This window comes from Telopea speciosissima, chromosome 4 (assembly GCF_018873765.1).
Source record: "Telopea speciosissima isolate NSW1024214 ecotype Mountain lineage chromosome 4, Tspe_v1, whole genome shotgun sequence".
Lineage (NCBI taxonomy): Eukaryota > Viridiplantae > Streptophyta > Magnoliopsida > Proteales > Proteaceae > Telopea > Telopea speciosissima.
In genome coordinates this window covers 70,151,184-70,172,455 of record NC_057919.1, presented here as the reverse complement: position 1 = coordinate 70,172,455, position 21,272 = coordinate 70,151,184, and the positions used below count along the sequence as shown (strand labels likewise).

The 21,272-nt window shown below is 39.8% G+C and overlaps 1 protein-coding gene across 1 annotated transcript in view; it reads left to right on the top strand.

The window, feature by feature from the left end:
- Positions 1 to 17,207, top strand: part of LOC122659609 — a 32,605-nt gene extending 15,398 nt beyond the window's left edge. Inside the window, exons 5-14 of the mRNA XM_043854707.1 lie at positions 105 to 251; positions 416 to 1,134; positions 14,233 to 14,354; positions 14,462 to 14,553; positions 14,741 to 14,954; positions 15,134 to 15,197; positions 16,363 to 16,460; positions 16,627 to 16,697; positions 16,792 to 16,965; positions 17,094 to 17,207. Coding sequence (XP_043710642.1) covers positions 105 to 251; positions 416 to 1,134; positions 14,233 to 14,354; positions 14,462 to 14,553; positions 14,741 to 14,954; positions 15,134 to 15,197; positions 16,363 to 16,460; positions 16,627 to 16,697; positions 16,792 to 16,965; positions 17,094 to 17,207 — 1,815 coding nt within the window. The remainder of the gene's footprint in view (positions 1 to 104; positions 252 to 415; positions 1,135 to 14,232; positions 14,355 to 14,461; positions 14,554 to 14,740; positions 14,955 to 15,133; positions 15,198 to 16,362; positions 16,461 to 16,626; positions 16,698 to 16,791; positions 16,966 to 17,093) is intronic.
- Positions 17,208 to 21,272: the final 4,065 nt, after the last annotated feature.

The following is a 21,272-nucleotide window of genomic DNA, read 5'->3' as shown; positions in this document are numbered from 1 at the left end:
CATTGTATCACTGAACTCTACTAAACAAGGCTGATGTTGAAATAAGTGTGAGCAATGTGGGTTTTAATTACCCCCCCCCATTTTTTTTCATTTCCTATGGACAGAAAGGAGGTTCATCTATTGCTTTACTGGAAATCTCAGGGAGAAAGGGTGTTGTCCAAGTAAATGGCAAAATTATTAAGAAAAATTCCCCGGCCATCCTTAGGGAAGGGGACAAGGTGGTTTTTAATTCATCCGGTAAACATACGTATGTATCCTTTCAATTAGTTTATAGCGCAATTTATGATGTAGGTGTTGCAGTTTCTCCAACATAATGTGGAGAGTGCACACTTTCTTTTTATTTTTTGGGTGAATGCAGTGCATCAACCAGTTTACCTTGTTTTTGGAGAAGCAATTTCCCTTAATCTATTCTCAGATTTTCCAGTTGCTCACAAATGATAATGTAGCTATTACTCCTCTGCGAACTTCTGTTAGCATTTCACAATCTCAGAGTGCTCCAGTTAAGGGAATCCATCCTAGGACGAGGTCTGGAGACCCATCGGCTGTTGCAGGAGCATCAATATTAGCATCTTTATCAAATCTCAGAAATGATTTGTCACTTATTCCATCATCTGTGGAAGATGGGGAGGATGTAGAACAGCAGGGTGGGGAAAAGCCTGCACTTCCTTCTGCCTCTGGTTGTGTAGAATTGGAGAACCCTGATCCTGATCTTGATGTCAGTTGCCATGCTAGAAAGAGTAGTCCTGAACATAATGAGAAGGCTGGTATTTCATCAAGCGAGAAAGCTGCTGTTCTGTCTCCTGACCTTGCTGCCAATGACTCCTTGCATGTTGATGAGATGGACTTGGATACTCATCTTGCCTCAGAGATTCAGAAGATTCCTGGGACAAGTTATGAACGAAGGACACTTTTGCAGATGCTTGCAGGATCATCTACTTCGGAACTTTATTTGAGTGGAGGCATTTTGAAAACACTTTATGAGCTAAGGAGAAATGGAGAACTTCCCAAGGATTTGGATCAAACTACAACTTCATCCTCAGCTAGGCGGCAAGCATATAAGGACAGTTTACAGCAAGGAATTCTTACTTCTAACAACATTGAGGTCTCCTGGGATAGTTTCCCATATTATTTGAGGTAAGGTGTTTGTTTTTGTTTTAATTTTTTACTTAGTTGCTTTTAGTGTGCTGTTTAGGTCCTGCTTTGAGTTAGAGCTGGTTCCATAAAATTGTCATGTATGCTTATATTAGTTTCTTCTTGCCATTATACAATGAGTCTATTTAACCTTTACATCAGCACTGATGTAGATTTTTTGATTGAGGTCGATAGCCTAATATGTTGTAAACTTGTAATAATTGCCTTGTGTGAATCTTGATGCTTAATTCTCCTCATCGTAGAACCAGCTTGATACTGGATTCTCTGTGCAATTCCAATATCAATATGCATTGCAGGTTTTTTTTAATTTTACTTCTCTCCCTCCTGCAACATGGTTACTTTATCTGCATAACGAATCTTTAATGACTGTCCTTAAAAAATTTCATCATGGTGGAAAGAGATTGGTGGTGAACTTTGTAGGTTTATCTTAGGGAATGCTTGTCCTCTATTTTTACTCTGTAAGGAAAATAAGAAAGAAAGAAAGAAATGAACACAACATTGCCGTTTCAATTGATGACACTGGTGAAGTGTGCACAGTGGGGGTTGAAGGCTTTTTGAATACGAGTGGAAGTCCAAAAGGATATTTAAAGATACTAAAATTCATTGAAAACATGCTCCTGAGTAGAATGTATGATGGAATCTGATCCCGTAGCTGAAGGCTAATTGGAACAAAGACTTGAGTGATGATATCGTTTAAATATCCATGCCCTTTGTGGTTTTTGAAGGTAGTTCTGCACTTTCAAATCTTTCAACTTCCATTCTCAGTTCTTAGCCTCGTAAATGCGGGAATAGAGAATCTATTGTCAGGAACCGAGAGAGATTGCGAGGACTGCTAAGTTGCATCTTTATTTATTTATTGGGAGAATTCCAGTTTCTCCCCTAAATTTATCTATAATGTCAGTTCTTCTTGGAGTAACTTCCTTTTAGTTGTACACAGAAAGAAGTGTTAAGTGTTAGGTGTTATCACTATTCTAAGGGTATATTTTGTAGTATGTATTGAATTAGGGTAAAGTTGTAATTAATTTATTTAACTCATGTTCTTTATTGAAATTGCTCTTGATTAGACATACCGTCTAGCCGAGACTCTCATTCTCTCTCTCTTGTTTTCTCCTCTCTTTGATTTCTGTTCTTCACTGCTGGTTCTCTAAGATTTGATATTATTAGTTTATTACATGGTGTCAGAGCTTATTCTTCACCACCTCTTTATGGGGAAAGTTCTAGTGAAGATGTGTTTCCTTCACTTGAGCCTACTATTCTTGAGATTTCTCCTCCTTTGGCTGCTGCCCTTACTGCTGCCCCATCTCCTTTGGCTGCCCCTTCTCCTTTGGCTGGTTCCCCTACACCTTTGGCTGCTGCCCCTACTCCTTTAGCTGCTGCCCCTCTAGCCAAAGAGAATCCTGTACAGGAGGAGACTATGGAAAATGGTGATGGTGAAGTTCCTGCTCAGGGGGAGTTGACTCCAGTTCAGGGAACCATTGGTAAATTTCAGAAGAGACCAATGAGTTTTGGTGGAGTGGAGAAGGTAAGGTTGGTGGAGAAGGACGACCACCATCAAGTAGGTACAACCCACCTTGCACTTTACCACATCCAATCGTCTTCCCTGTCACCAGATCCTGAAAAACATAGTGAGAAGGAAAAAAGGTTACTTTGCAATTAAGATCATGAGTAAGACTACTAATGGAGAGAAGATTAGTAGTAAAATTAGGAATGTGTAAAACCGAAGACAAGGTAAGGGAAGAGGTACAGTTAATGGATCGTTTTCCAGAGATGGAAGAAAGGGAACCATCAGCTACCCCGACTTTGTCCTTCCCAGAGGTGGGAGAATAACGATGAAAAAGACTAGAAGATCCAGTTACGTGGTCTGTAGCACCAGAATCTATGATCCATGGATGGGATGCTACAGAAGCACAGTGACCACCAAATGGGATACGTGACCGAGCAAAGTATGAACCTGAAGGAGTAGAGGAATTGGCAGTAGTTGATGTAGTAGAAGCGGCAGCAGCAGAAGTCTTTAGCACACGTAGGAATGCCTATAGATTATCCTAGGATAAATCAATGTCAGTAGCAGGGGCTGTGGTAACAGTCTTAAGGCTACGTTTGGTAAATGTCTGAACAATGAACACCTGTTCTTGACTAGAAACGTTCTTTGGCGTTTCTGGTCTGGAATGGCGTTCTGAGACCGAAAATGACCGTTTGGTAATGGTCTCAAGAACGCTGTTCAGAATGAAAATGGTGTTTGGTAAAACCTGTTCTTCCCTATTTGATATTAATTACATTAATACCATTTCCTTGTCAATTATACCAAAAAAATACTTGTAAAATCCTTTTCTCTTACCAATCTTAGCATAAAATTAAAATATCTCATTAACATAACCAAAGTATATATAAAAATATGTCAAATTTCAAAGGTGACATTAAAATTGGGTTCTTGTGTGGATTACTTGCATAACTGACTATGCTATGAACAGTTGAATAAAAAGGGCCTTGGTGGACTCGAACCACCATCCCCTTGGAACATGCTCATGTTCCAAGTGCTCTACCAATTTGAGCTAAAGACCCATCAAGTAGTATTCAATCAGTGGAGACAAAAGGGTATTTCAGCAGCTAAGATGAAACAGGGAAAGAAGCACTCAACAGATGAATTTGGCTTTAGGTTCTAAGCACACAGCAGATCAAAGAAGCACACAACAGATGAATTGAGATAACAATATGATGGGAAAATGATTCAATTCACAAAAGCCTAGACTTTCAATTCATGACTACTCCAAATGAGTCAACTACTCAACCCAAACTAGAAGAAATCCATGTTTCTTGCAGCAATTTAAAGATTGGAATGGGGGTGGGAAAGAAAAATAACAATGCCCAAATTCATGAATGGGTACAACCTCACTAGTTTGCTATTACAGAAAACACTAGTGGTAGGATACTCTGATAGTTGCACTCTTGTAAATTATTCATCAATTAATTATGATGTGCCTCCCCTTCCCCTTCCCTCAATTGTTAATTTTTTTAAGTTTCCCATTCATTCTTTGGTTCAGAGTCAATACCTACCCCTAGTAGACTCTTGGGTAACCTTCCTTCTGCTCCATCTCATTCTATTTCTCTAGCCACATGGATGATTGATGGAAGAATTTAGTTGGTTTGGTGGGAAAAGAAGGAGAATGACTTACAACCATTTAATCACCTTGAAGGTGCATAACTTCTGATTTTCAGGCACCTAAAGTTGGAAATCATATCCTATAATTTTGTAGCCTTCTATTTCTGATAAAATAGGAATTACACATACAGTAATTATCTAAAATTTTTAATCAACCTTCTATAATGTTTGTTAAAATGAAGCAACCATCCACAGGGTCCTCAAATCTTGCATCCTTGATGCTATTTGTTTGAGAGAACCCAGCTCAATAACATAGAAAAATTGGAGGGTGGGGAAGAACTAGCTTTGCATCGACTTAATTAATTAAGGACAAGACAGAATCCTTCTCTAGCTAACCCAAATCCTGCTTCTGGACTGATTAATAAGGGAGCTGCAAGTCATCATCATAGCATCACATTGTAAAGTTAGACTTAATTAGGGGGCAAACATAAGAAGGGCACTTGTAAATCAAAGCCATCGAACTGGTGTGCCATGACCCCTCATCAAAGTCCAGGAACCGATGTGGGAGACAGAACTACAGTTGTTGAGAAAAAGAAACTGGTTGATTGTCTATGTAGGAGAACACAATAAATGAAGGAAGGCATCAACCATAAGTAAAAGTAAAGGCAAAAGTAAATGCCTGCAATAATTTGGGATGCTTGAATCATGAGAGTTTGTCGATCTAGCTGCCAGGAAATAATCTGAGATTGTTTTTGTAAGTCATTTCCATTGTGGGAGGAGGGAAGACAGGAAGGATGAAGGGTTGAGACATGGACAAAGGAGGCAAATTTTTCCCTGTTTCTGGATTTGGGATCATTTGTCTCTAAGGTCATCACTGCAAACCATTCTTGTTGAAGCAGGATGGAAGATGGGAGAGTCTTTGCAACAGAGGATCCAAAATGAAAAGCAAAATATTTAACATCAAAGTGCTTAGATGAAACCCATCCCTACTCCCACAGAGAGAAGGATATACAGTAGGCTAGAGAAGCAATAAAATGAAATTTGAAAGGTTAATTTCTCTTATTAATGTTTCTTCAACCATGAGATGCAGAAACTTATAAAGTAAAGTACTGTAAACAAGGATATAAAGACAAACCTGAAATGAAATTGAAGATGATGATGATCGGCTACTTTAGTGCCTTCCTGACATTTTACAAATCTTTTTTTGATCTTTAAGTTACTGGAAAATAAGAGGTGGAAGAGATCGAAGAAACTTGCTTCTCCTGGCTTCAAGACAAGATAGTTTTCACAGAATCCATCATTGAATGCCATGGACAGACCGATAGAGAGAAGAAAGGGAGCAAGGCAGAACAAGATGAAGAAGAAGAGGTGGATACATATGATGGTTCTGACTTCAATGTCCATACCTAAAAATCAATTTCAGATAACAGTACCTAACAATAAAATCCCTAAAATCCATATAAAAATCAAATTTGCTCAAGAAATCCCTAAACTCCAAGACAGATGAAGTTCCTCCAAGTTCCAATTTTCAAAGTTAGAAATGAAAAGCGCATAATTAAATCTAAACCACTGGAGAAAATTGGGGAAAAGGAGAAATAGAAAAGCGAATGAAGTTGAATAGATCTTTCGTACCTGGTGGAGGGTATGACTCTTGAGGAACCCTTTCGTAACTCATGCTTGCTCTTTTGCTGACCAACTCGGCTTCGGTTTCCCGATAGAAATTGCAATAGATACTCGCATAGGACTTGGTTGGTTAGGTAGGTTTATATACTACCCCATTCATTCAACGTAACGAGACTATTGTAGAGATCGAGAGAGAGAGAGAGAGAGAGAGAGAGAGAAACTCACCTTGAAGCTTGTTGGAGTTGCAGGTCTCCTCCTCTTCCCCACTTGATCGCAAGAGAGACACTTCAAACCAAGGTTCGAAAACTCGGGTCTCGGAGCCATCTCGGCCCAGCCAAAAACCGAGTTGGGCCGAGATCTCGGCGAGTTTGTGCACTTTTTTTTCCCCCCGACTCGGAAGCCCATCTCGGTGGGTTTTAGACCTCTTTTGGGTCTGAAAATCGGTATACAGCCTATTTTAGGCCATTTAAACACAATAGCATTATCAGATTTTGCAAAAACTTTGTCCAAATAGGACTTTTACATTGGACCCTTAGTTGGTAGGCGAAGACGTATTAAAATAGCATACTATATACATTAATGACATAATTTATGTATATAGGACTTAAACAAAACATTCAATTAATAGGAAAATAACTTAATAAGCATTACAAATGTTAAAGTGAATAAGTGATACATCAAATTGCTCAAGCTTAACAATGTTACAAGTTACAACTATCATCACATAAAATTAGGTTGAATCACATATTCATTCCCCATTTGTCCCACGTAATCTTCCCATGACATATTGTTGCTCCATTGTTGCATATAGTTCTCCACAGCATTCATATAAGAGTTCTCATCCACATATGCCAAGATCCCTATCCTAGGGTATAGCTGTTCCACAGTGGCGTTAGACCGTTGCTGTGAAGGTTGATATCCACTGCTTGTGCTACTGTCATATTGAGGAATGTATGGGACTGGGAATGTGGACCCAAAGGTGGACCCAATGCTAGAGCCAGACTCACTACTTTGATAGTCATACGCATGTGTTGACTGGCCAAACTGACCATAGGCACTATATTCAGAACCGGTGCTCTGCTGGCCATAATCATAGTGATGATGAGGTTGATATGATTGCCACGACTGATGCTCACTACCAGCATCCATAGTCATGCTTCCAAAACTTGCTAGCATGGTGTTCATACTCATGTCATCATACTGAGGTTGGTTGTGTTTGCGACCCGTCCTTCTCTTGTACGTTTTGCTGTGGCCACCATGGTCTTGATCTTGTGTGGCATGTGTAAACTGAGACTCACCTGTGAAACGTACAGGGTCCTCCTGGGTTCCCACTTCATGCTGGTATTGCTCGTGCATCCCCTCATGACGATCATCATAATAACCACCACTCTGCATGCCACCAGTACCACCACCACCACCATCACCACCACCACTACCACCAGCATCACCACCAGTAGGGTCATCACCACCAGCAGGGTCATCACCATCACCATCACCCTCACCCCACCATCATCATCATCATCAGGAGCAGTTCTTGTTGCATCCTCAAAAGGTCTCTGTGACTGAGAATGTGCACGCCCCTCTTGCGACATATAGTCGTCAACATCTGTACCGGTTACGGACGCAATGGTGTAGTCGGCCTACCTCCAGGCTCATCCATCTCTGGTGCACCACGATCCCTCACCCACTGGAATAGGGGATCCTCATCCTCATCAAAGTCCTCCTGGAATATGTTGGCTAGCTCGATGGGATCTTTGTCATTGTTCTCAAATTCTTCACGTATGTGCCTCATTCTTAGTCTCATATTATAATGCACATACACCAGTTGCTCCAGTCGTTGACTACCCAATCTGTTCCGCCTCTTTGAGTGTATCAATGCGAATGTACTCCAGTTGCGCTCGCACCCAGAGGATGAACAAGTTTGTGAGAGCACTTTGATTGCTACCTTCCTCAGGTTGGGTGAACTTGTACCATAAAGCACCCACCAGTCAGCTGCATTATAAACATAGAATATTAAGAATATGTGCATTGTAAAGGGATAAAATTATAATTCATAAATGTAAAGTCATGCCAGATTGCCACCTACCAGGGTCTGACTTTTGTCTACCCTCCACTGCAGCTTTTCAACTGAAAGTTGCTGAAGAATTTGATCTATTTTCATTTTAAATTTCAAATAGTGTTAGAGGCATTAGTATTTGCTATTTAGTAATTACATTCCTTTACTGACTACCAATGTACCAAAGTCCCATAGTCTCACCTCATCATTGCAGTCAGATTGTGTCTTGGGATTGACCTCCAACTTCTCAATAACAGCTTCAACTGCCAGTAACAAATTCGTATCCAGCCCAAGATTATGCGGGTACTGGTACTTTGGATTCAAATAGTAAGCTAGTAAAGGGGAAACCACAAATATAAGTTGTTAGTGACTTAATACTTTCGAGTTTTGAATATATAAATGTAAAAAGTTATATAAAGTGTAAAGTATGTTGAAGTGTTGAACTCACTAGCTTTATGCAAGGGATGACTCAAGTGCTTCTCCCATCGCTCATTAATGATGTTAATGTATGAGCGAGCATTTCGGGGTATTGCAGCTCGGACCATTTCCTTCATCTTCTGCAGCGCAGCATATATGTGGGGCAAGGTAGGCTTCTTCTCCGTGTCAACCATCCTTAGTACTGCCACCACTGGCTCGAATATGGCAACAACTTTATACAAGTCCTTCCAAAATCCATCACTTGCAATAGTCTCTTGTGCTGCCTTCCCTTCTTCTGTCCTAGTACCTGGCCAACTAAACCATTGCTCACTTGCAAATATTGACCTCAGACTTACCACCTTCGACTGAGTGCTCTTCAATGCAATGTAATTGGTGGCAAATCGAGTGACACTAGGCCTCACTAAATCCCCCTTGCATTTTTCCCTCATCATGGCTTAAGCATAACCATGGTTATACACAAAGGTGGTCACTTGCCTTGCCCTATTGACCAAACCAGCCACTAAAGCTTTTTTCCCCATGTGCTTCAGCATTAAATCAATAGAATGGGCTGCACATGGAGTCCAAAAGAGGCGGATCCTCTTACTCTTCTTGTTCATCAATTTCTCTCCAGCCTTCTTAAAATTAGAACCGTTATCTGTCACAATTTGGATAACGTTCTTTGCTCTTATATCTTCCTCCACCACTTGCTTTAGTAGCTTATACAAGTATAATGCATCCTTGACATACTTTAATGCATCAACAGACTTCAAGAAGAAAGTCTTCCCATTATAACTCACCATGAAATTTATAATGGACTGTCTAGTAGGTCCAGTCCAACCATCAGCCATAAGAGTAACCCCATATGTGTCCCACCTTGGCTTCAGACTCTCTATGTACTCTTTCAGCTCCTCTCCCTCTTTAGGCAAATATACATTATACAACTCATATAGTGTAGGCCCCTTCCATCATGGGCCAGCCCTCCCTGCAGCGTCAAGGAATGCATTATAATATGTTCCTTGTGCTACATTAGCTGGAATGCCATTGTATAGCATGAACTTGCTGAAGGCTTTCCGTGCTTCCTCTTGTTTACCACCAAACACTTGCGGGATGGTTGGCTGGAAGGCATCTTGTTGCCTAAAGGTAGATGGATCTTGCTAAAAAATGGTATCTGGGGAACGTGCTTGGGGTCGGGCGTGGGGCTGTGGGATATCTCTTGTGCCAGTGCTTCTCCTTTTCTCATCTTGTTGCACTGGTGCAGCTGAGCCAGATCCATCAACTCCTCTTGCTTGCTCATATGCTCTTATATTCTCAAAATGAAAACTTTGTCTACTCTCTGCCAAAGTCTGCTGATAAATCCTATATTCAGCCTCTGATTCGAACTCACCAGGTGTAGGCCTATATTCAGTATCATCTCCTACTCCTCCAAGGATGTCTACACCAGGCCTCTCTAGAACTGCCTCATCGAAAGCTATTTGTTGTCTTTCCCTCTCAGCTTTCTTTGTTCGTACTCCTCTCAAGTTTTGTGCCATTGCCAATTTCACTTGGCTCGGAACATTTCGGCATTTGGCAACATCCTTGCCCAGACCAGACAAATGTTCCTTTAACCTAGTTGCTCCTCCAGAATTTAGAATCTTTCCACAGTAGTTACACTTTGACTTCATTTTGTCCTCAGACATCGGGACTCCATGTAGCCATGCTATATCCCCTATTGTGTAAGAAATATCTTATTTTTTATACTGTTACATAAAAAAACATGTATTAGTAACTATTACAGACTTAAAGTAAGGTATTAAACACTTAAAGTATTGTATTCATAACTATTAAACATAATATGAAGCTACTAGAACAATCAAATACCTATCTCTTATTTATTCCCTAACCCTAGTATTTATTTATTAATTAAAAATGATTTTTATAATTTTTATTAAAAATAATTATACCTTCAAATATAAAATATTATAACATAATGATGTATTTGACATCATTTGAAGTTGGACATTATGTACAAATGTTGTGCATAATTTTCCAACTAAAACAGGTATTTTTTCTTAATTTTATATATATTTTAACTATTTTAATAATATTATTATTAAATCTGCAAAATAAAATTTTTTTTTAATGGGTGAAAAAAAAAAATGACTCCATGAGGCTGTAGAGCATGCAAACTTGTTTAACATACATCAAGATCACATCCAAACAATAAGTATTTATCCTATTTGTTTTAATTTTTTTTTTGAAAAAAATCATTTTTTTTTCAGAAATTATAATAAAAAAATTAATAACCCAAAAAAAATTCGGCCTCCATCAAGTGATAGATCGGCCAAACTTGTATAACATAACTCAAAATCACACCCATCTACCAAGATTTAATCAATTTTAAAAAAAAAAAAAGGTTTAGGGAAAATGGGTTACCTTTAAAAAAACCTTCAAAATCTTGATCAATCTTGCAAAATTAAGCTTCAATCTTTAGTTTGGCACCAAAATCAGCTTCCAAAGCTTTGAATCCAACCAAAAAATGATGAAGGGAAGAGAAGAATTGAGACTCTGAGAGAAGAGAGAGCAAAATAGAGAGGAGTAAGAATGATTCTGTCGAGCTGGGGCTGTTAACAATCTGTAGATGGCTTAAATGAAGTTAAAGGGGTTAATTGACCCAAGCCCATACCCGAAACCAGCAATTCGACCCGAGATCTCGGCGAGATTTTGCATTTTCTCTTCCTGGTTTCATCATAAAATCGAGCCAAAATCGAGACGAGATTTCGCGAGATCTCGGCGAGAAAGTGCACTTCTGAGTTTCGTAAGCCATCTCGACTCGGTAAATGAAAAAACCGAGAATCTCGGCGAGATCTCGCGAGATTTCGGACTATGCTTCAAACCCATGAGAAATCACGGGTTTTTTCCCCTTTCTCTCGATGATAGCTTCACGATAATTGTTCTCGTTCTTTACAGACAGTCTCTGAGACGGTCTGTAAAGAACGTTCTTTGATGGATAGATTCCTCCGGTTCGTTCTAAAAAAACAATAAAACGACCTGGCAAGCCAAACATGATTTGATGTTTTTTTGTTCTCAAAGAACGGAAAAACAGTTCAGAACGGCGTTCAGACATTTACCAAACGTAGCCTAAGTGTGATGAGCCTTGTTCTTTGATTTTTTCTTGGCGTCCCATTTTGCTTCAAAGTCAGCTGGTTTCCCATGAACCTTCCAACATTTCTCTTTGGTGTGGTAGGGCTTGTGACAGTGCTCACAAGTAACAGTGCCAATAGTAGAATTACCAAGAGAAAGATTTCCAACAGGTGTAGGAGTAGCCGGGGCAGCAGTCTGGAAGGTTGATCTGTCAGTAACAGGAGGATGTAGCATAGCAGCCCTACGATTTTCTTTAGAGGAGACCAAAGCATAAGACTGTTCAAGTGTGGGAAAAGGGGAATGGCCCAACACTTGGACACGAATCTAGTCATACTCCACAATCAAACCAGCCAGAAAATCATAAACTCTTATTTTGTCCACATGCTTCTTATATGCAACAATATCAACAGCCGTAGTGGGGTGAAAATCAGAAAAATGGTCCAATTGCTACCAGAGACTGCACAGGGTAGCATAATATTTGGAGACAAATAACTCTCCCTAAATACTATGAGTGGCCTTTTTCCGGAGTTCATACATTTGTGCATCATTACCAAGCTGTCCGTATGTTTCCTTGTAGGCAGACCAGATCTGATGAGCTGTATCAAGGAGAAGAAAACTACTTTCAAGTTCTGGTTGCATTGAGCCAATTAAATAAGACATGAGTACACCATTATTGGAGTTCCACCTATCTTGAAGAGGACCAGGTGCAGTTGGCATAACGGTGGTACAATTAAGATGGCCAGTAAGCCCACGGCCAGCAATGGCAAAGAATGCAGATCGAGACCATATCAGGTAATTGGAGCCATCCAGTTTGATAGGATTAGGAAGAGAGTCACAGTTTTCAGTCCTACCATGCCCATCAGCAGCAAAAGTGCCAGTAGAGATTTCAGAGTCACCCATAAGTGTAGTAGAGAAACCCAAATCGTAGAGAAGGGCTGTTGTGGTGAGAAACCCAGTAAATACTTCAGGAGAAGGGCCAAAAGTTGAGGGAGAGACCTTTGTAATGGTGATAATAGATGTCTCCAAAAATCAGCAGCAACAGACAGTCCAATCCCCTAGATCGATTTTTTCAGGATTTTGAGAAAACCCTGATTGTGGTGAGATCGATGTAGGGGAGAATCCTTCAAAAAAATCACTGGATGAGGCTGAAACTTGGCTCGAGTGTGGTTTTATAAGGGCTTGATCACTCTTCCAAATATCAGCACCTATAGAAATTAGCAACCCCAAGATCGATATTTGTCAGGGTTTTGAGAAAACCCTGTTTTTGGATAAAATCGATCTGCGGAGGTCTTCAATATGGTTGGAGATAGGAACTTATCCAGAAAAAAATCCTGCTGTAGTTCTTGATCTTCAATAAGGGAGATTGGTTCCTTGTAATTGAGATGGAATCAATCCAAAAAACTTGAAGCTTCAAATATCGCAGGCAGGGTGCTGGTTCCTATCGATCAGAATTCTTTAGCATTGAATGAGGTGATGGAGGGCAGCAACTGGATCTATTAATCACCTCATCAGTGCAGCCCTATTGTGAGAATAGAGAACAAAAGAAGAAAAGAGAGGAGAGTGGAGGAAGATCGAGAGAGAAGGGAAAGAAGAAGCCGCGAATAAAAGAGAGGAAAGACCCTAATTCGAAACTTGCTCTGATACTATGTTAACAGATTCAGAATTAGAGTATGGCTTGGATGATCAAAGACTGATCCCAAGCATTGTATTTATAATAAAATAGAGACAACTTACATGGACAGAATTGTCCCTCATATAACCGACTCAGTACAAAGCATAATAAAAGGTGAAAAGACCAGAATACCCTCCACGGTATTCTGTCCCATACAAACCAACAACCCTTCAAGCCATGAGAATCCCTTGAAAAAAAGGAAACAAATGTTTCAAATCAATCTTCATTCATTCAATAAATCGTGGGAGGTGGCTGAGAACAGCCTTACACATAAATAGGAGCAAAACTTGCTTCCCAAGAAAAAACAGAAATAGAAACTACTTATTGACTAAATCTTCAGAAATAGAAACTAACTTAATAAACTAGTAACACGCAAATAGAAACTTTCCTAAATAATTAGGACTGAAATAAAAATAGCAACATAATTAAATCTTAACACTCCTAAAGGTGCAGCCGAAATTTTCATGTGGTCCCCACCAAAAGGTAATATCGGCCAGCAGTGCACTTCAAAATTTGTCAATATAAACTGACATTTATGCCCTTCACTTAAAGACTGAATTCTCTAATAAATAGAAGACTATTCTGCCCCTACAGTTCTTCTAGTAATATTCTTCCCAAGCCAAGGGGCTGTGACACTGTTCACGTGAACAGTAACGTTCACGAACAGTGTTTTGGCCTTTTCTTCAAGCTCTGATCTGCATCAAAGTAAGAAACTTCATCCTTTATACATAATCAATTGAATGCACTTGTCTTGTCGTATTTTGTTCTCCTCTTTATCCTTTATACATTGTACATGTTTCTTATTTTTACATATTTCTTATTTATAGTATTTTATGATTCAAAACTGTATTTCACATGTATCCTAAACGTTTCCATGTATATCTTTAGTGTATTTTGCATCTCTCCGATACGTTACAATACATTTCTTAAAATCACTTCTCTGATGCGATACCCGATACCGATACTTTAAATAATAAATGTTAATTTTCTATCAATCTTTTCCTTCTTCGAATTTCTGCATACATTTGCATCATAATTCAGCTTGTCATGAAGTTGTGTCTATAATGTTCTTCTTTGACTTGTGCAATCATATAGTGAGACCACAAAAAATGTTTTAATTGCATCGACATATATTCACTTGAGGAGTACTAAATTCGTGAAGTATACATCAAATCTCCCTACTGTGAGCCCGCGGGTGTTGTTGTCAGGTCCTGCAGGTACAATTTTTTTCTTGTTTGTTTCTTTCTAGATTATGTGCTGTTCTTGTTGCTCTTCCTTTTTTCGATGTTGTCTGCTCTAAATATTTTCCTTAACCTACTTGTAGGTTCTGAAATATATCAAGAAACGTTGGGAAAGGCACTAGCCAAACATTTTAGTGCTAGGTTGCTCATAGTTGATTCTCTTCTGTTGCCTGGTGTAAGTACTGGGATTCCTATTTCCAAAGATTTGAATTCCTTCTTTATTACATCAGCTTTGCTTAGATATTTATGCTGGTAAATTTTCTTGACAATTTGTGCACCAGCTTGGGCGGGGAACTTATGGCTGATTCAGTGTTAGACATAATGAGCTGCGGAAACTTTTATTAACATTCAAATGGTTTCAGGAACTGGCAACAAAGGAGTCAGAATCCGTAAAAGAAAGCTCAAGGTCTGAAAAATCAAGCAAAAGTGTGTCTACTAAACAGGGGGTTGCCTTATCACACAGGAAACCAGCTTCTAGCATTGAAGCTAATATTATTGAGACATCTACTTTTAGCTCCCAATCTCTGCCAAAGGAGGCATCTTCTGCATCATCTAAGATGTGCACTTGTAAAACAGGCATGTTACCTCTGTCTGAGTCCTTTGTGTATATTGGTGATTAGCTTTTTAATATTTTCTCATTTCAATGTATTGATGATCATCTCATTGGTCCTTTATTTTCTCAATGCCATTTGCTCGTCCCTTGATATCTTGCTCTTCAATTTCTTAGTTACATTAGCACTTTGTGAACTTGGCAGGTGATGGAGTAAGGTTTGTAGGTTCCACACCATCATCTGGGTTATCTCTCCCGGCTCCTTCAAGGTATTTTCAATTAATATAATTTATGGAAGCTGTGAATGTCATTTATTTTGAACATTTGATGTGTGGATGCTGAACCATAGTAACGTACATGGTTTTGACTTTTTGATTCCATGCGAAAGCATTTAGAAATATTGAAGGAATTTCTTCATGATGTCCATTTTCCTTGACATTTGGTATAGTGAACATTGTGCATATACAAAAGTGTGTCTTCACCCTACCCATGGTTCTAGCTTTGATGTGATTGTTCTCTTGCATACAACTCTTATGCCTACATTTTTTAGTTGATTGTGCGTCATGCTCCTTGGGCATCAGGGACATGCAAAATGTATGCTGTCACATATATAATGTTCATGATACAGGCTCCCTTGAGCTAACACCTTTCTTCTCCCCCCCCCCCCCACCCCTTTTTCTGTTTTTAAGTTGGTGGTTAGACCATTCTTCAACAAAATTATTTGAAGGGAAGTTGAAATATGCACCTGAGCCGACCCCATTAAGTTGGGATAAGGGCCATAAGGCTAAGTTTGTTGTTGTTGAAGTTGAAATATGCCTGATCAAGTCACATGTTTGGCTAGCCATGCAATTTGAGTATGTTCAGTTCCTAGCCGACCAAAACTCGATCTATGACCAGTTGTAAATTTGAGACTCTGTTAATCAACTGGTGCTGGTTAACCTGAGTCATATTGACACTTTTTTTTTTTAATGATTGGCAACAAGAAAAGGGGGGGGGTGTGTGTATAAATAAAGAGAGAAGGATGACCAACATGGTGGTATCACAACCATATCATGTGTGAAAGAGGAGGAGGGGGAGGACCAAATTGGTGCTATCACAATCATAGGTCGACCCCGAGGCTGGGCACATGCCCTCTGTGAAATCCATAATGATAACCCACCCCTAAAACTTAAACCAACAGGACAACTAAAACCGGAGAAAAGAGAAGGAAAAAAAAAAACTGCCGCATCCATCAAAACCATCCTACTGTATCCCCCAGCAATAGAAACCAGTGATAAAAAAGAACAAGAAAAGCAGAGGGGGCTGGGGGAAGATCTGATGAATTTGTTTAAGCTGAAAACACAAGGTCACATTCTTTCATCTTCTCAAATGTTGACGTGTTTCTTCTATTACATGACTTTTTGCTGTGAAGAGTTTATGCATACTCTGTTACAGGGGACCAAGTAATGGTTGTAAAGGCAAGGTATCCTATGCTTTTGAAGAAAATGCATCGTCGAAAGTTGGAGTAAAATTTGACAAACCAATCCCAGAAGGTAACGATCTTTGGGGTCTTTGCAAATGGCAATTCCCTTCTTACGCATTCTTTCTCTTTTCTCTAAACGTGTGGTCATTTCTTATTGCTTCTAAGTGTTCTTAAGTTTTTGTTATTATCAACGTGAAGTTTATGCCATTTCCCTTTCTTCCACCCCCCTTCTGCAGCTGATTCATTTTGTTTAGACAGCTCTGGAAGTGATGAGATTGACAAACTTGCTATCAATGAACTGTTTGAGGTGAAATCCTTACTTTGTAATCTGTGTATAGATAGTTTTAGTATATGTTGGAGTTAGTTGCCTACATGTTTATCTGAACCATCTCATCATCCAGGTGGTTTCTCTTGAGAGTGGAAGTAGTCCATTGATATTGTTCATAAAAGACATAGAGAAGTCTATGGCAGTAAACCCAGAGGCCAATGCCAATTTGAAGAGTAAGCTGGAAAATCTTCCAGAGAATGTAGTTGTTTTTGGCTCACATACTCAGATGGACAACCGTAAGGAGAAGGTACGAAATGATGCCTATCCTCCTGTTACTTCTTTCAGATTGTTTTCAAATAACTGGGAGATGCTTGGAGAACACGATTGTGTTCAAGTCATCTTCCCTCAGTGCTGACATCTGAAGTGATTGTCCAGTCACATCCTGGTGGTCTTCTGTTTAGAAAGTTGGGAAGCAGTCACACAGCTCTACTTGATTTTGCTTTTCCGGTACTGCAAAAACTTAAGTTTTTCTTTATTTATTTAAAGTGATTATACAATTGAATTTCTTCATGTAACTGACTTATTGCTATTGCCTGTGAAATTTCTTACTCAAATAGTTTTATATATATAAATTTGCATTTTGTACCTGTTATACCATTTAGGTGATATTTGTCATTAAACTACCTGTATGGGAAATCAGCCATAAAACAATTCAGCACTTTCAGCTGTGCTTAAAAAAGGGGTTGGGGAGGGGGAGGATGAATTGTAGTCTCCTTCCTAATGATAGTAAATCTATTAATAATTTACTAAGAAAGTGGTGGAGCTTAAAAGGAGATACCTTGAAATCATTTATTGAGAAATTGGTCAACAAGGAAAGTGGGACTTTGAGGGAGGCACTAGTACGATGTGAAGCGAGATGACTACTGGTGTTAAGAAGGTTGCTAAAGATGTCCTAGGTGAATCAAAAGGAAAATGTCATTCCTCTAGGGAGACTTGGTGGTGGGATGATGGGGTTAAAGCAGCCATTAAGACTAAGAAAGTGAGTTTTAAGACATGGCAAAAGACTAAGGATGTAGAGTAGGGGTGTCAAAACTTGCACCGAAATGGCCAACCCGATCCGACCCGAACCGCTAAGGCCCGAGCCGAGCCCTTATAGGGCAGGTTTCGGATTCAGCTGTTTTACAAGCATCGGTTTAGGCACGGTTCGGGCTACACCGAGTCACCAACGGGTCCCTGATAGGCCCGAGTGCCCGACCGACAGGACCAAACTGAAAACCGAACAACAGCCCTGTAAGTAGAACCCGGCCCGGTATAAACCAATACAATCCTAACTATATAATATCTGATCTGATTTCTCTTTTCCCCCCAACCCCAATCTGTGTGACTGCGACGCTGTGAGAGTTGAGAGTTGAGACGGTGAGACTGAGAGTCTCGATTACCCTAACTCGGTAACTCCATCAGTCCATCTCCTCTTTCTTTTAATCTTTGCTCATCTCTTCATCTCTATTCTCTTCCTTCACTGAGTATTTCACGCCTCAAGCGACCAGTAGCAGCGGCTACCTTCAATCGCTCAAATATATAGGCAGCCTACTTCACTCCTTACGTTGACTAAATGGTTTTGAAATGCCTTTTTATCCGATATGCCTTGCTGATCATTCTGCTCTTCTTATACAACCTTAAAAGTTCATACTTCATACCTCCTAAATTTGCACACACAGTTAGCTCCATGCTTGGTCGGAAAACTTATTTGGAAGACTCGAATGGACAACGTTGGACGGTTGGAGGGTCAAGGTATCCTCTATTGAGGGCTCCTTAGCTTTTCGACAAGAGTGGGATGAATTTGCATCGGATCATTTTCTTTCTGGAAGATGGACAGTTTTTACTTTTTAGCATTCACTTACATTATTGGATTACACTCTGGGTTTTTTTTTTTTGTCCCTGGTGAGAGATTACACTTTGTGGTTCAAATATATGATAAAAGTGGATGTGAAAAGTTAAATTCTCTCAGAAGATAAAGTGGTGGAAAATAGGCTATGCCTAAGCTTTTCTTTGATCATTTGCCTTCAGATGGCAGAAAATCTGTTCCTATGGTATGGAGTATGGAGGTCCATTTGTAAAGGTTAAAACTAAAAATGGAGCCTAGCCCGTGTGACAAGTTTCGGTTTAAAATCGGGATGGTATTGGTTTGATACCGCTTTTAAAACCAACCCAAACCGTTTCAGACCCATTATCACAAACCGAACCCGAACCAAGACCAACCTGAACCAAAACCGGAAAAACCTTATAAGTGTTGTTTCGGATTCAGTCATTTCCACGCCGAAACCGAAAAAACCAAACCGACCATTTGACACGCCTAATGTAGAAGACCTAAAAAGGTATAAATTTGCCAAAAACGAAGCTAGAAGATTATGGAAAAAGAAAGAGCGAAGAAATATGAAGATCTTTATATCAATCTGAGCACAAAGGAAGGGGAAAAGGCTATCTATAACATAGTTGTCAAGGCGGCTAGGTGGCGACCCAAGGCGGTGGAGGGGGAAAAAACCAAGGCGCCTGGGTGACACCTTGACAACTATGATCTATACAACAACAACAACAACTCATCCTTATCCCAACTAAATAGGGGTCGGCTACATTGATCCTTGCAAGACAAAGTAGGGAAAATTGAAGTCCATACAAAAGGGAAGTGAAAAGAAGAAGAATGAAGAATAAAATGAAGAAATGAAAGAAGAGAAGTGAGAAATGGGAAATGAAAGTAACAGAAAAGAGGTACAACCCAGGAAGTCAGGAAAATCTCAGCTAAATAGGGTCGATAACATGGATCCTTGCCCACCAATAGGCTCTATCCAAAGTCATACTTGGCACAAGACCCAGGCTATGCATGTCATTCTTCACAACCTCTCCTATGGTCATTTTAGGCCTGCCCCTAGCTCTTTTAGCTCCTTCAATCGGGATCAGATCACTCCTTACTGGGGTGTCCCGAAGCCTCCGTTGGACATGTCCATACCTCCTCAAACGACACTCTCGGAGCTTGTCATTGATCGAGGCAACTCCCAAGTCAGCTCTAATACATTCATCCATCTTAACATCCTCATCTCTGCTACGCATAATTTCATTATATGACACTTCTTAACTGCCCAACATTCCGCTCTATACATCATAGCCGGTTGGACAACAGTCCTATAGAACTTTCCTTTAAGCTTTAAAGGAATATGTTGGTCACACAATACTCCGGTCGCACCTAATGTAAGACTAGGTTACTAGTCACAAAAACCCACAAAATTCAAAAATTGGAATAAACTCAGTGTTAGAACATCAGAATATTATAACCAGATTAGAGGAATCAAAGAAAGAAGAAGAAGAAACAGAAAAGGAGAAGAGAGAAAATGCTCACAAATCTCAAGTGATGGGAGAGAACCTGCGGCTAGAATAGAATGTTCTGCCGCAGGTCTGTCCCTATTATATTTATAATCAAAACAAAATAAAGGTAAGGACAATAATGCCCCTTCTACTAACCGACAGTACATAAGACTTAAGTACTGAGAGAAAACAAGGGAAAAAGACTAAACTGCCCCTAATATCAACACTTCAACACTCCCCCTCAAGCTGGAGCATATACATCACCCCATGCTCAGCTTATTACAATATAGGTGCAACAAGAGACTTGGTAAATACATCAGCTAGCTGATCGGACGAAGAAACAAACGGCGTCTCAACCAAGCTTCTTCAACACAATACTACGAACGAAGTGACAATCCACTTCAATATGTTTGGTCCTCTCATGGTAGACCAGATTACTAGCAATATAGATTACTGCCTGGTTGTCACAATACATCTTCATAGGAGTCGGTACCGGAAAACCCATCTCAAGAAGTAATGACCGAATCCACATCAGCTTAGCTATAGTATGTGCCATAGCTCTATACTCAGCTTCAGCACTAGACCTGGCAACCGTTGCCTGTTTCTTGCTTCGCCACGTAACCAGGTTCCCACCAACAAAAGTACAATACCCTGTGGTAGACCGACGATCACTGGCTGAACCTGCCCAATCTGCATCAGAGTACGCAAAGTTAACTCCATATGTCTATTGGGACGATAAATAAGCCCCTTCCCAGGAGCATCCTTCAAATATTGAAGAACCTGAATAGTTGCATCCCAATGAGACTTACAAGGAGATTGCATGAACTGACTGAGAACCCCAACAACAAATGATATGTCCCAGCCTAGTGACAGTCAAGCATATTAACTTCCCAATCAAGCTTCTATAGGAGTGAAACTCCTTGAGAGGTCCCCATCATCAATCCCAAACTTTTTATTAGGATCCATAGGAATATCCATTGGTTTGGCAGCAAGCATACCAGTATCGGTCAAGAGATCTAAAGAGACAGGCTGATCCCCTTTTTGCTTTTAATAACTTCAATCCCAAGAAAGTAATGAAGCTGGCCCAAGTCTCTGGTCTGAAAAGGTTGTTGTAAGTAATCTTTTACCTCCTTAATGCCACCCTCATCATTTCCTTAGACAATGATGTCATCGACATAGACAACAAGAACAATCAATTTCTCTCCTTGGCAATGAACAAACACTGAATGGTCAGAAAAGCACTGAGAAAAACCATAA